Genomic DNA, 13,234 nt, shown 5'->3' on the forward strand with positions numbered 1-13,234 from the left:
TTAGTTTTCAGAAGTTTATACATTATGTGTCTTCGTTTGAATATCTTCGGCTTTACCATGTTTGGGAACTCAACTTCTTGAATCTGTAGGCTCACGCATTTGCAAAGTTTATTAAAATTTCAGCCATTATTTTCTCTAGATTTTTTGGCTTCATACCCTTTCCCCCTCTATCTGAGACTCTGATGACATGAATTTTAGATCTTCTGTTTTAATCTCACAGATCCCTGAGGCCGTTTCCCAGGTCCCACTGCCAATCTATTAATTCTCTCTTGCTCCGATTGAGTAATTTTTATTATTCTGTTTTATGGTTCGCTGATTCTTTTTTCTATCTTCTCCATTTTTTGTTTCACCCATAAACTGAGTTTTCATTTCGATTATTGTATTTTTAGGTCTAAATTTTTGACTTGGTTTCACTGTATAGCTTCTATTTATTTGCTGAGGCTATTTTTCTCGTTTGTTTCAAGTATGTTTGTAATGGCTCACTGAAGCAAATTTATCATGGCTACTTTAAAGTCTTTGCCAGGCATCTAACATTGTTGTCTTCTCTTTTGAGAGAGGGACTTGCTCTGTTTCCCAGGATGGAGTCCAGTGGTGCGATCTGGACTCACTGCAACCTCTGCCTCCTGGGCTCAAGCAATCCTCTCACCTCAGTTTTCCTAGTCGCTGGGAACACAGTTACATGCCACTTCGCCCAGCTAAGTTTTGAATTTTTTTTTTTTTTTTTTGTAGAGACAGGGTTGTTTCCTGGGCTGGTCTCAAACTCCTGGGCTCAAGCGATCCACCTGCCTCAGCCTCCCAAAGTACTGGGCTTGCAGGGTGTGAGCCACCATTCCTGGTCTCATCTTTGTCATTTTGATGTTGCCATCAGTTAATTGTCTTTTTCTAAAATTATTGAACTATGTATAGTTCTTGGAATAATTCCTGGTTCTTTGTATGATAAATGTTTCTTGGTTGAAGCCCAGACATTTTAAATATTATTTTATTAGACTGGCTTTTATTTAAACTTATTTTAATCAGTTTTAACTGATTTTCTCTGACATCTCTTTGTCTTGGCATAGGAAGGTGCTATCTTGTTACTTCTAGGTGGTGCCTGTTGCCTAACCACTCTCTATATTGACCTGTGACAGGAGAGGTTCCTACTTTTTGCTGGATGTCCCAGCTCTAAACATGATGTCCATTGACACTATGGTGAAAGTGACCTCATAACTGCTAGGTGATGTTGAAGGAATTGACTGTCTACTAGGACTTCTCTAAAACCACCCGGCAGTGAGGGAGGGTATGCCTTGTTTCTGCAGGGAAAGTGTGGAATTCCTGGCTCTCTACGTGATCAATAATAACAGATCCAAGTCCCAGATTCAGGAATTATATGAGTAATTCTTGGAAATCTACATTTCAAGGAGTGGACCAGGTGATTCTTAGCATCAGCCAGGTTTTCAGGAATCTTAAAGGCAGGGAAAGGCAGCTGAATCATACATTATGGTAATATTTTTATGTATATATATCTCCTTTAAATATTGATAGGTGAAGGAATGTTGAGGTTTGCTCATCTCAGATCCATTTTACATAGATTATTTTTCTGATATATGGGATTTAAAAAATATCCTTGAGTTTCTCTGGTCATTCTTTTGGATTTTTGCCCTAGCTGTTCAATTTTCATCCTTTCTAACACGCTGCAAAGTGGTGATTTTGTGGATAAACTTTGAACAAGGCAGGGAAGAAAAAAACAAGTCACTGTATTATGTGAAAATTTATGACAATCAAAATCCTTATCACAATCCCTGGAAAAGATCTTATTTATATTTTTATTACTCATTATTGAGTTATCAGAAAACTATATAGCATTTTAAAAATAATATCAATATTAAATAATAATTAATAACAAACCATATACACAAATAAAAAAGTTTGGACAGTCGAACTCTGGGATTCACTTAACTTTGGGAGTTCATTAAATATGAAACAAATGTAGAGTCAGTAAACAGCTACTTACAAGATATACTTGATAATTTTTGTCACAACTGAAAAGGTTTTCTAAAATGAAGTGATTATTTTAAATTTTTTCGTAATTCTTTCTTTTTTTAATTTTTAATTTTTATAGTTTCTGAATTTGGGACTTGGGTCTGCTGTTATTGATCAGGCGTATTTGGGAAATTGTATATCAGAGGAGCTGAAGTGTAACAGGGATAGGACTTGCTCAAAAATTTGGTAATATTTATTAAAATATGTAAATAAATAAAACACTGTCATATTTTATTTCACTGAAATTGGCAATTTAAGTCCATTACTCACCTTATTGAATAAAGGACATTTCCGTTTTTGAAAATTCTGAGCAATTTGTTGTCTGTAGTGACTTCATGAAAGTTGGCACCCTTTTCATTGGCAAAGAACAAATCAGGTTTCCAAATGGAATCCAACATGGAGGGGTCGAGGTCTAAAGAGTCATCAGGATATTCACTGTATGCAAGGCGGGGATCATTCCATTTTTGACGAAGAAAGATATTCACTCTGTAATCCTATGATAAGAGAAAGAAAGAAAGAAAGAAAAAGAAAAACCCTGCTTTAAAAAGTTTAGAATCCATAGTGTCAATGTGGTGCTAGTGTAGGTTCATCCACTGTAGAATATGTACCCCTTCTGGGGATGGGGTGCATAGTTAATAGAGAAGGCTATGCAAGTGTTGGGGCAGAGAACAGATGGAAATCTCTATACCTTCCTCAATTTTTCTGTAAGCCTAAAATTCCTCTAAAAACATAAAGAGTTTGGGATCTTATGTACTATTCTTAGGTTTTTCTGAATTATAACAGGAACCAGTGACATCTTTGGGTGCTTGCATCCTTCAGGATCCTCATTCATTACCACCTAAGAGAGTCATCCTAGTTCTGAGGTTTTGGCCATGTCTTCAGTGACCTATAGCCCTCCAAAGGAAAGACCTCAATTTATCATGTTTACTTGATGTTCCATTCAAAATTTACTTCCCTGCTTTGTCGCAATAAAATTCTGGAATGCTATTAGACACTTAGAGAAAGATATTTTCATCTTTGCATTTATTTTCTAGAATCATTTCTTTTAGTAGATATACGATTACATCCAGAATATAGTTAGAGAACTTTTCTGAAAAGCTCTCTGTGTTACAAAATTGACCATATGTACTTCTACAAAACGAAAGCACATTTTCTCATGTTTAACATAGTATGTAAGTTCTATGAAATAAGTGATTTGAGAAAAATAAAAGCTGATTTTAGAATAATGAAAGATAATAAAGGACAATTATAGCCAATAATACTTTAAGAAGATTTGGCTATTGAGATTTCCCAGTTAGATCCTTCGTAGTTAATTTTAAAAGGAGAGAAGTCAATATTTTCGACCAAATTCTTGCTCATAATTTTGAACTAATGTATAGAATGACAGATGTTGACAGCTGAGTATATGTGTAGTGTCTGAATATACACAGTATATGAAAATAAGTACCACATGTCTTTAGAAATGATTTTTTTCTGGATTTTTGAAACGAGCAAATAAATTAAATATAGACCTCATTGTACTCAACATTAAAGCAAACATTTGAAGATCACTTTATTTGCATGCAAAATAGCCAAGGCTGGAGATATTCACAGGAACTAAAAACCAGTTTTTATCTATTTTTCTATTTCTTGAATACCAAATTATGAGACATCAGAATATAGTAACCAGACAATCACAACCGATGCTGTAATAATATCAGAGCAGGTAGATTGCTTATCTTATTGGCAGATCAAATTAAGGATTTGTACTGAATGTTACAAATCTATATATCCCCTTGATCAATATTTGTGCCCTGAGTCTAGAATCTTCTAACTGCAACTAAGGTTACATACTAGATAATATTTTTTCTGCTTGCTAGATGCCCCATGTATCTTCCAAAGTGACAGTGGAGCAGTGTTCACTTCAACTTGGTACCAGAAAACTCAGGATATTGTGGAAATCTCACCCATCACAAGAATCTGTAGAACTGGTAAATGGGGATATGTGAACAAACTTGTACCAGCCTAGAACGGGTCATCTTCTCTTAGCCTGTAGTCCAGGTCACCAGGAGGCACAGCTCCATGGTTGGTGGCTGGTTCTTGTTTCCTTCGCCATTCTCCAGTGTACGCCCTCAATATCACCAAAGGAATCAGTGACTGATCAAATCAGTCTCTGTCTGCTTTATAGGCAGGAGGAGACTGAACAAGATCAACTTATAGTCATACCTGCCAGGAAAGACAATTGACTAGTAAAGAATTTACATTTGGGCTGGGCGTGGTGGTCCAGGCCTGTAATCCCAGCATTTTGGGAGGCCGAGGCAGGCAGATCACTTGAGGTGAGGAGTTCGAGACCAGCCTAGTCAACATGGCAAAACCCTGTCTTTACTAAAAATAAAAAAAAGTTAGCTGGGTGTGGTAGCAGGTGTCTGTAATCTCAGCTACTTGGGAGGCTGAGGCAGGAGAATTGCTTGGACCTGGAGGCGGAGGTTGCAGTGAGCAGAGATCATGCCACTGTACTCCAGCCTGGGTTACAAAAGCGAGACTTCATCTCAAACAAACAAAAATTACATTTGTACCGATTTATAAGATACATAGTAATCCTGTTTGAAGCGTTTTTTCCTTTAACATTTTTAGATTTATAACTCTGCAGCTGTTCCCCACGCTTAGGCTAAAATAAAAGTGCTCTGTAAGTTGCAGTATATGTAATAAAATTTGATAGAATCTCTTTATCCTTATGTTGTTAGTACTAGTGATCAACGTTATAGATGCATTTTCAGTTATTCTGGGGACACGTTTTGCTCCAAACGTGAGCTAGATAAGATCTTAGGTATCTTTCAGTTTCTGTTTCTAAGTAACACAAGAAAAAAGAAACAGATCATGTGTCACCAAGGCCAAATGTTACTACATACCCACTGTGATGCTCTTTCTGAAGTGACTCTGTCTCTTAATACATTTAGTGTAGGAAAGTAAGAAGCATATGAGGCCGCTGGATGGCAATAATCCTGTCATTCATGACAGCATAAAAAATGTGATTTTATGATCTATTGTACTGGATGGCAAGAACAGTTAGTAATAATGTATTGTATATTTCAAAATTGCCAAAAGAATAAAGTTTTGAGATTCTCACTCTTAAACTACGTTTAGTTAGATGATGACTATGTTAATTAGCTTGATTAAATCTTTCTATTATTTGGTTCAGGGTCAGGGTTCAAAGCAAAACACTAAAATAACCATGTCCTGAAGATCTTAGGAACTAAAATTTTACTGCTCCTCACAGTTTGTTTTGCTTTGCCTGCAAATGAACGTTAAAATGGAAAGCTATTACATGACCAAATTCAGCATTTCAAAAATGGTTTTTTAAGGGCGATTCCTCATAGCCACAGTATCCTATTATACCCAGAATCCAATTACATTAATTGTTTTTGAATTCTGGCCATTTGTGATAATGTGTAAAGAAAGGGGTAAGTAAATTGGCAGTCAAAATAATACCACAAGAAGTCCTTGTAACTAGACTTGAAATAATTTGCCTATAACAAAATTCCCTGGAGTTAAGAAGAAAAGAGCCTTGTACAACAACACATTTTGTATATGGCAAAAGGTTAAATTCCATCTCAACATGACACTACTCAAGAAGGCAACCTGGAGTGTATTAAAAGTTCAAATATGATTGGTAAAATTTTTTTGAAAAGAAAATGTAGCAGAATATTTGTGTGGCCTTGAGGACGGGTAAATTATTTAAAAAGCACAATAGTGTTGATCATAAAATAAAAGTTAATAAATTCTAAGAAATTCTGTTTCAAAGCTCATTTAAGGGTAACGGAAACATAAATTATACTGCAAGAAGGTATTTGCCACATAGACAACTGAGAGTTGATCAGTATCATACTTTGAAAGATTTAATACCAATAATTGAGGAGAACAGAAACAACTGAGTAGAAAATGGCCAAAACAATCAAAACATGTTACTACGCAGGCATTGCAAATGTCCAATGAATATCTGAAAAGTTTGTTCAACCACATTAGTAAACAAAGAAGTGCAAACTAAGATATTAATGAGATATCATTTTATATTTACTCTGCTGTTAAAAATAAGATTTCGATGATATCAGAATTTGGCAAGAATAGTACAGGGCAAAATCATCCTTTATATGTTGCTGCTAAAAGTATAAAATATGGAAAACTTAACATTGTAACATAAATTTGATATGTGCATACTCAGGATACAGATATTTTAGTTCAAAGTATAAAACTTAAAGAACCCCTTGTGCTTTTGCAGCAGAAGACATGCAAAAATATTTACAGCAACACTGTTAGCTACAATAAAAAACCAAGCCAAACCAAACCAAAACCTGGAAACAATTTAAATATTCATTAGCAGAAAAATGCATAATAAAGTGTGCCTTGTCAATAAAATCAAATATCTAGTAGCGAAAATAAATTGCTATTTTTTTTCTTTCTTTCTTTTTTTTTTTTTTTTTTTTGAGACGGAGTTTTGCTCTTTTTACCCAGGCTGGAGTGCAATAGCGTGATCTCGGCTCACCGCAACCTCCGCCTCCTGGGTTCAGGCAATTCTCCTTCCTCAGCCTCCTGAGTAGCTGAGACTACAGGCGTGCATCACCATGCCCAGATAATTTTTTTTTTTTTTTTGTATTTTTAGTAGAGACGGGATTTCACCTTGTTGACCAGGATGGTCTCGATCTCTTGACCTCGTGATCCACCCGCCTTGGCCTCCCAAAGTGCTGGGATTACAGGCTTGAGCCACCTTGCCTGGCCTGCTATTTCTAATGATGGGGATGAATCTTAGAAATGTAAAACAGTAAAAAGAAAAAAAGCAAGTGCTGAGGATATAACTAATGGCACCATTTTTGTAAAATTCAAAAGCAAGCAATCTCTGTCTCTCCCTCTCTCTCTTTATATATATATATTTATATTTATATTTATATTTATATTTATATTTATATCTTTATATATATCTTTATATTTATATATATTTATATATATGTTTGTGTGTATGTATATATGTGTGTGTAAATATGTGTGTGTATGTATGTGTATGTATGTGTGTGTATACATATATATATACATATTCATCAATCTAGAATTATAACAGCAAATTTCATGATACTGATTACGTAGGGAAATAGTGGGGAATGAGGTAGTAGTGGATTATACAGGTATATTTTCTCTCTAAATCTGGGTAATGTTTTTGCTCTAAATCTAGGTAAATGATTCAACAGTGTTTATATCATTAAACTTTACTTCATCACATATATGTTATGCATGTAATTATATATCCAATGAAATCTTGTGATCATAAGAATACTTCTAGCTTCTGAAGAGGAGGAAGAGAGTCAATGCCAAAATGATGTGATGTGAAACTGACTGGGTCTCTGCTGGAGGAAAAGGGCCAAGATAAAAACAAAGAAACTGGGCACCCTCTAGACTAGAAGCTGTAAAAGTGAAGGAATGGATTCTCTCCAAAGCCTCCAGAAAGAACCCAGCCCTGTAGACACCCTGAATTTAGTCTAGCAAAACACACTGGACTTCTGACCTTGAAAAGTGTAAGATAGTACATTTGTGGTGTTTAAGCCACTTGCACTATACATATTTAAAAAATTTTCTGCATGTTATGCTTTTTTGACATCTTAAAAAACCCTTCTGGCTGAGAGGAGACTACCTCTCCTAGGACCAGTCAAATTTCAGAGACAGCAAAGAGCCCAGCCTGGAGCATGTCTTGAGTATACAAACTAACGACCTCAGAGCCTTCCTTCCTCTGTAGCTAGCGCACCTGGAAGATCATGTTTCTGTGCCATAATTATCTCGGGGCTGGGTACCAGGAAACTAGAAACCATGTCTATAGCCCAAAGCCTAGCAAAATTATTCAAACCAGGCAACTGTAAAGAAACCGTTCACCTTGCCCTGCCTGCCTTTGCAGAAGAAACCCCAATAATAGCTGTGGCTTAAACTTTCATGCCCCTACCTTGTGCCTCCTCACCACCTGATGTCTTTCCCACACATCCCTGCATGGCACGCTGTGCCTTTTGTCTCTAGGACCCGTGAGTATAATAAATTGTGTTTTTTCCTGAGCCTCCCTACCTCTTCTTGTGGCCACACGTGACTGACCATCTCATAGAAGAATAGAAACGCCACTAAATTTGTGGCAATTTGTGACAGAAGCAACAGGAAAACAGCATATCTTTTTGAACTGATTTGCATACAATATTACTACCAGTTTTTGAAGACATCTCTAAAACAATAGATTTTAAAAAAATTTTTTGCCAGTAATTGGAAAAGGTAGAACATTTAAGGCAACTATTACTGGATTCAGAGCCAGATGGAAAAAATAATCAAGAATTTTTTCTCTTTTAAAAAATCCTAATCGGCCGGGCGCGGTGGCTCAAGCCTGTAATCTCAGCACTTTGGGAAGCCGAGGCGGGTGGATCCCGAGGTCGAGAGATCGAGACCATCCTGGTCAACATGGTGAAACCCCGTCTCTACTAAAAATACAAAAAATTAGCTGGGCATGGTGGTGCGTGCCTGTAATCCCAACTACTCAGGAGGCTGAGGCAGGAGAATTGCCTGAACCCAGGAGGCGGAGGTTGCGGTGAGCCGAGATCGCGCCATTGCACTCCAGCCTGGGTAACAAGAGTGAAACTCGTCTCAAAAAAGAAAAAAAAAAAATCCTAATCAGAGATCCCAGCAAATTTCAAAATGATAAGAAAATAACTCAGTTTTGTCAAATAAACAAGAACAAAGTTCAAACTCCCTACCAATGTCTCACTGGTTTAGCTGTATTAGGTTTTATAGTTCTGCAGTACTGCACGACATAGGTTCCCAGGCATCAGTAAACACAGAATACGGACACCCAAGGGTGGAATAATTGCTTCTAACATCGCCTCTATAATATCCCTCATGTTGCCTATACCATCTGCTCTATGAACCCCACCACAGGGATGGTGGTCATATGGGGCCACTGATTCTGAAATAATGACCTACTGGGAAAGTGCCTTTCAATTCTCAGTTCCTAAAGCAACAGGGAAGAAAGTCATTTTATAAGAACTCTTTAGAGGCTTAAAAGGTTATCTCAAATCTCCCTCTGACTTCTCCATTATCCATGTGTACAATTGTTCTCTTAGAAAAGGGAATAATTATTTTAAAATTCCAAAACGTTTAAAAAAGCAATCTAATTGTGTACCAATTCTGGAAAGACACAATTAAGAGGGATGGATTATAGCATAAAATGTGCTGGATCAATGAAATAACACTCTTCATATCTCAATCAGATATAAAGAGTGTGATTTCATTGATACAGCACAATCTAATATTTAACTTGTATAAATATAAGATTGAAAATTAAAATACTAGCAAAAACAATACAAAGTGGTATTCCATTTAGAATACTGCCTGGTCCGCACCCTCTAATGTAATAATTTCTGGAGCGGTAAACTTAGTTCATGGGAACATTCTTCTAGAAGCTGAAACAATTGATTTCAACTAACATAGTTCATTCAGTTTGTGGGTACCTGGCTTTAGGTATAAACACCCACAAAGGGCCAGTATTCCCAGTAGCTGCTTGCTGTCAATGAAAACTAGTCATTTTTGTTGCTCTTGGGTTGCAAGGTAACAAGTTATTCTCCCCCTAAGTTGCTGGACACCAGTGCTCCATAACACTCCATTCAGCCACCAGTCCCTTCTGTCTTTGATGCTTGCTTAACATTTCTTTATTATTATTATTATACTTTAAGATCTGAAGTACATGTGCAGAATGTACAGGTTCGTTACATAGGTATATACGTGCCATGGTGGTTTGCTGTGCCCATCACCCCGTTATCTACATTAGATATTTCTCTTAATGCCATACCTCTCCTGTCCCCCACCCCTCCTACCCCTCCCCTAGCCCCCAACACCCCGACAGGCCCGTGTGATGATTCCTTTCCTGTGTCCATGTGTTCTCATTGTGACATTTCTACTCAATTCTCCTTTGACTGCCAATTGTATACCTAATGTTCAGCCTTTTAAAAACTGTGCTAGACAACCGGATGGACTGCTCTCTGTCCTTCATAGCAAGTTGCATCAACAAGGCTGTGGGTGGGAGAAAAAAATGGCAGAAGTTTCTGCATCATTTTTCTGCCCATTCTCAGCTCCCAAACTCCAATGCACTCCATTTTGTGTTATACCAACTATGAAGGGGAAACATATATTTCTCCTGGTTTAGACAATGTAGATGTGGAAGTCCACTAGTTTCAACAGAATATTCATTCTTCATTGACTTTACTGCTGCTTGATGTTAATTACATAATTTGCATGCTAAAATAAACAATCATTTACATATAAGACATTATTTTTCATTTTATTTATTTTTTTGAGATGGAGTCTTGCCCTGCTGCCGAGGCTGGAATGCCATGGTGCCAGCTTGGCTCACTAAACTCCACCTCCCTGGTTCAAAGGATTCTCCTGCCTCAGCCTCCCGAGTAGCTGAGATTACAGGTGCACACCACCTGGCTAATTTTTGCATTTTTTAAGTAGAGATGGGATTTTGCCATGTTGGCCAGGCTGGTCTGGAACTCCTGACCTCAGGTGATCTGCCCACCTCAGCCTCCCAAGGTGCTGGGATTTCAGACATGAGCCACCATGCCTGGCCTCATTTTGTATATTTAATATGTGGGCATCTGATTATTATTATTTTTGGACTTCCTCTAAGCAATTGTTCTACTACTGAAACATTTGACTTGGGTCCTAAACAATGAAAGTCTCTGAGAAAATGAACTATAATTTTGTTTTTGTGATAATCTATTGTCAATCAATACTACAAAAGCTCTTCAAATCAGAATTCTAAGAATATCTTCCCAGTCATGGGAAGAAAAGTTTTTGAGAAAAGTTGAGAGATTCTTCATAATTTTAAGGTGGATAATAATGTCATAGAATAATAATTTTTGAAGTTATTCCAACTGGTATGTTTCCTTGAATGTCTGATGTAAATTCTATTATATTTTATTATATGTGTGTTTTTAAAATTTTGGTCAAACGCATATAACATTTATCATCCGTGACATTTTGTACATTAAGAGCATTATACAGCCATCACCACCACTACCTAGTTTCACATCACTGTTGTCACCCCAAAAGGAAACCCCATACCCATTTAGTGGCCTTCTTTTCTCCTCCTGTAGTCACTGGCAACCATTCATCTGCTTTCTGTCTCAATAGATATGCATACTTTGGATATTTCAAATAAAGAGAATCACACTATATGTGACTTTCTGTGTCTGGCTTCTTTCACTTAGCATAAGTTTTTACAAGGTTTTATGGTGTATTTAAGGACACAGAGGTCATTTGTTTATGGAAACGTGAAGCGTCTTACTGAGAGAATTATATATACAAGGTGATATGGTTTCAGAGATGTATTTTTGGAAGTGAATGTTTTATACATAATGATGTATATGTATACAGATAAACCATCATCTGTGTATATATGTATTATACATAAAACCCATGGGAATCCACAATCATCATAAAAGATGAAAACAATAGTTACTATTCATCAAACAATATTAACTTTCAGGCATAAAACTAGATGCTTTAAAAATAATCTGGAATTGAAAAAATCATGAGTTAAATTTGCCCTGTATGTGAAGTTTCAGGATCATAATGCAGCTTGTAAGAGCCTAACAGCTTCATCTTGCATACAAGTACTTTTCATGATAGCGGAATCTGACACTGTCAGGGTTTATCTATTTACTTCTCACTAATCAGAGTTTTTTTTTATATCATATGTAACTTGGGACTAATGTTACAGAACTAACAAAGAAAAAAAGATTTATCTGGGGCCTGTGTAAGATCAAATCTTTTACCAAAGTAAACAAATTACGTGAATCAAGTTTGTTTGCCTCAAGTGTTTCCAGTTTAAAGATATGTATATTTTTAGATATATAAATGCATATTTAAAAATTTCATCTGTTTTAAAGCTCACACTTCCCTTCATAATTTTAATGAACTGTTAACATTTAGTAGCTTGGCATTTGATAGAAGATATGGTTTAGTAAAGAAGAACAAAAGAATAGTCATTATTGGCAGAAAGCTTTGTTGTATTTGACGTTTGTCTTCAGTTAGAAAACTGAAGGTGTAAATAAAAGTATTCCAATAATTATTTTCCAATTGTTCTGAATACGAAGACTTTTTATTTTTGAGACAGTCTTGCTCTGTCCCAGACTGGAGTGCAGTGGTGCAATCTCGACTCACTGAGACCTCTGCCACCTTGATTCAAGTAATTTTCATGCCTCAGCTCTGAATAGCTGGGATTACATGCTCCCACCACCATGTCTGGCTAATATTTGTATTTTTAGTAGAGACAGGGTTTCTCCATGTTGGCCAGGCTGGTCTCAAACTCCTGACTTCATCTGATCTACCCACCTTGCCCTCCTAAAGTGCTGGGATTACAGGCATGAGCCACTGTGCCCAGCCAACACTCATGTTTGTTATCACACTTTTACATTTTAACTGATATTTAAATTTTCAGAAATTGAAATCACTTATTGTCTTTTGGGAATTTTTAAATTCATGATGGCTTATATGGCATATCACTCACTATGAAATGTGATAGGTTAAAAACTAAAAAGAAAATGTTCCAGTTTGGAAGAACTTTAGTTAATTAAATGTTATATATCAAAGAAAAAATTAAATTGCATTTATTTTTCCTTCTGAGCAATCTAGATGTTACGATGTTACTTAACTAGTTTTTTTTTTTTTTTTTTTTTTTTTTTTTTTTTTTTTTTTTTTTTTTTTGAGACAGAGTCTTGCTCTTTTGCCAGGCTGGAGTGCAGTGGCACTATTTTGGCTCACTGCAACCTCCATCTCCCGGATTCAAGCGATTCTCCTGCCTCAGCCTCCTGAGTAGCTGGGACTACAGATGCGTGCCACCATGTCCAGCTACTTTTTTTTATTTCAGTAGAGACAGGGTTTTACCATGGCCAGGATGGTCTCTATCTCCCGACCTCATGATCAGCCTACCTCGGCCTCCCAAAGTGCTGGGATTATAGGCGCGAGCCACCATGCCTGGCATCTTAATTCGTTTTGTATTGATTTGGAGATTGACCAAGAAGATCTGTGGAGGCTAAGTATACTGTAAAGCTGGACAGGAATTAACTTCTTTTAGAAACTACCATTGAATATTGCTGCCTCATTTAGGATAGCTCTTGACAGTAACAAATGAAGTGTTTGCTTCTTCTGGAACAAATAA

At 36.6% G+C, this 13,234-nt stretch overlaps 1 protein-coding gene across 2 annotated transcripts in view; it reads right to left on the reverse strand.

Annotated features, from left to right (window-relative positions):
- Positions 1–13,234, reverse strand: part of GLRA3 (glycine receptor alpha 3) — a 201,136-nt gene that overhangs the window by 83,841 nt on the left and 104,061 nt on the right. For both annotated transcript variants that reach the window (XM_010344432.2, XM_003933869.4), the window contains exon 4: positions 2,290–2,513. In XM_010344432.2, coding sequence (XP_010342734.1) covers positions 2,290–2,513 — 224 coding nt within the window. The remainder of the gene's footprint in view (positions 1–2,289; positions 2,514–13,234) is intronic.

This window comes from Saimiri boliviensis, chromosome 3 (genome assembly GCF_048565385.1).
Source record: "Saimiri boliviensis isolate mSaiBol1 chromosome 3, mSaiBol1.pri, whole genome shotgun sequence".
NCBI lineage: Eukaryota > Metazoa > Chordata > Mammalia > Primates > Cebidae > Saimiri > Saimiri boliviensis.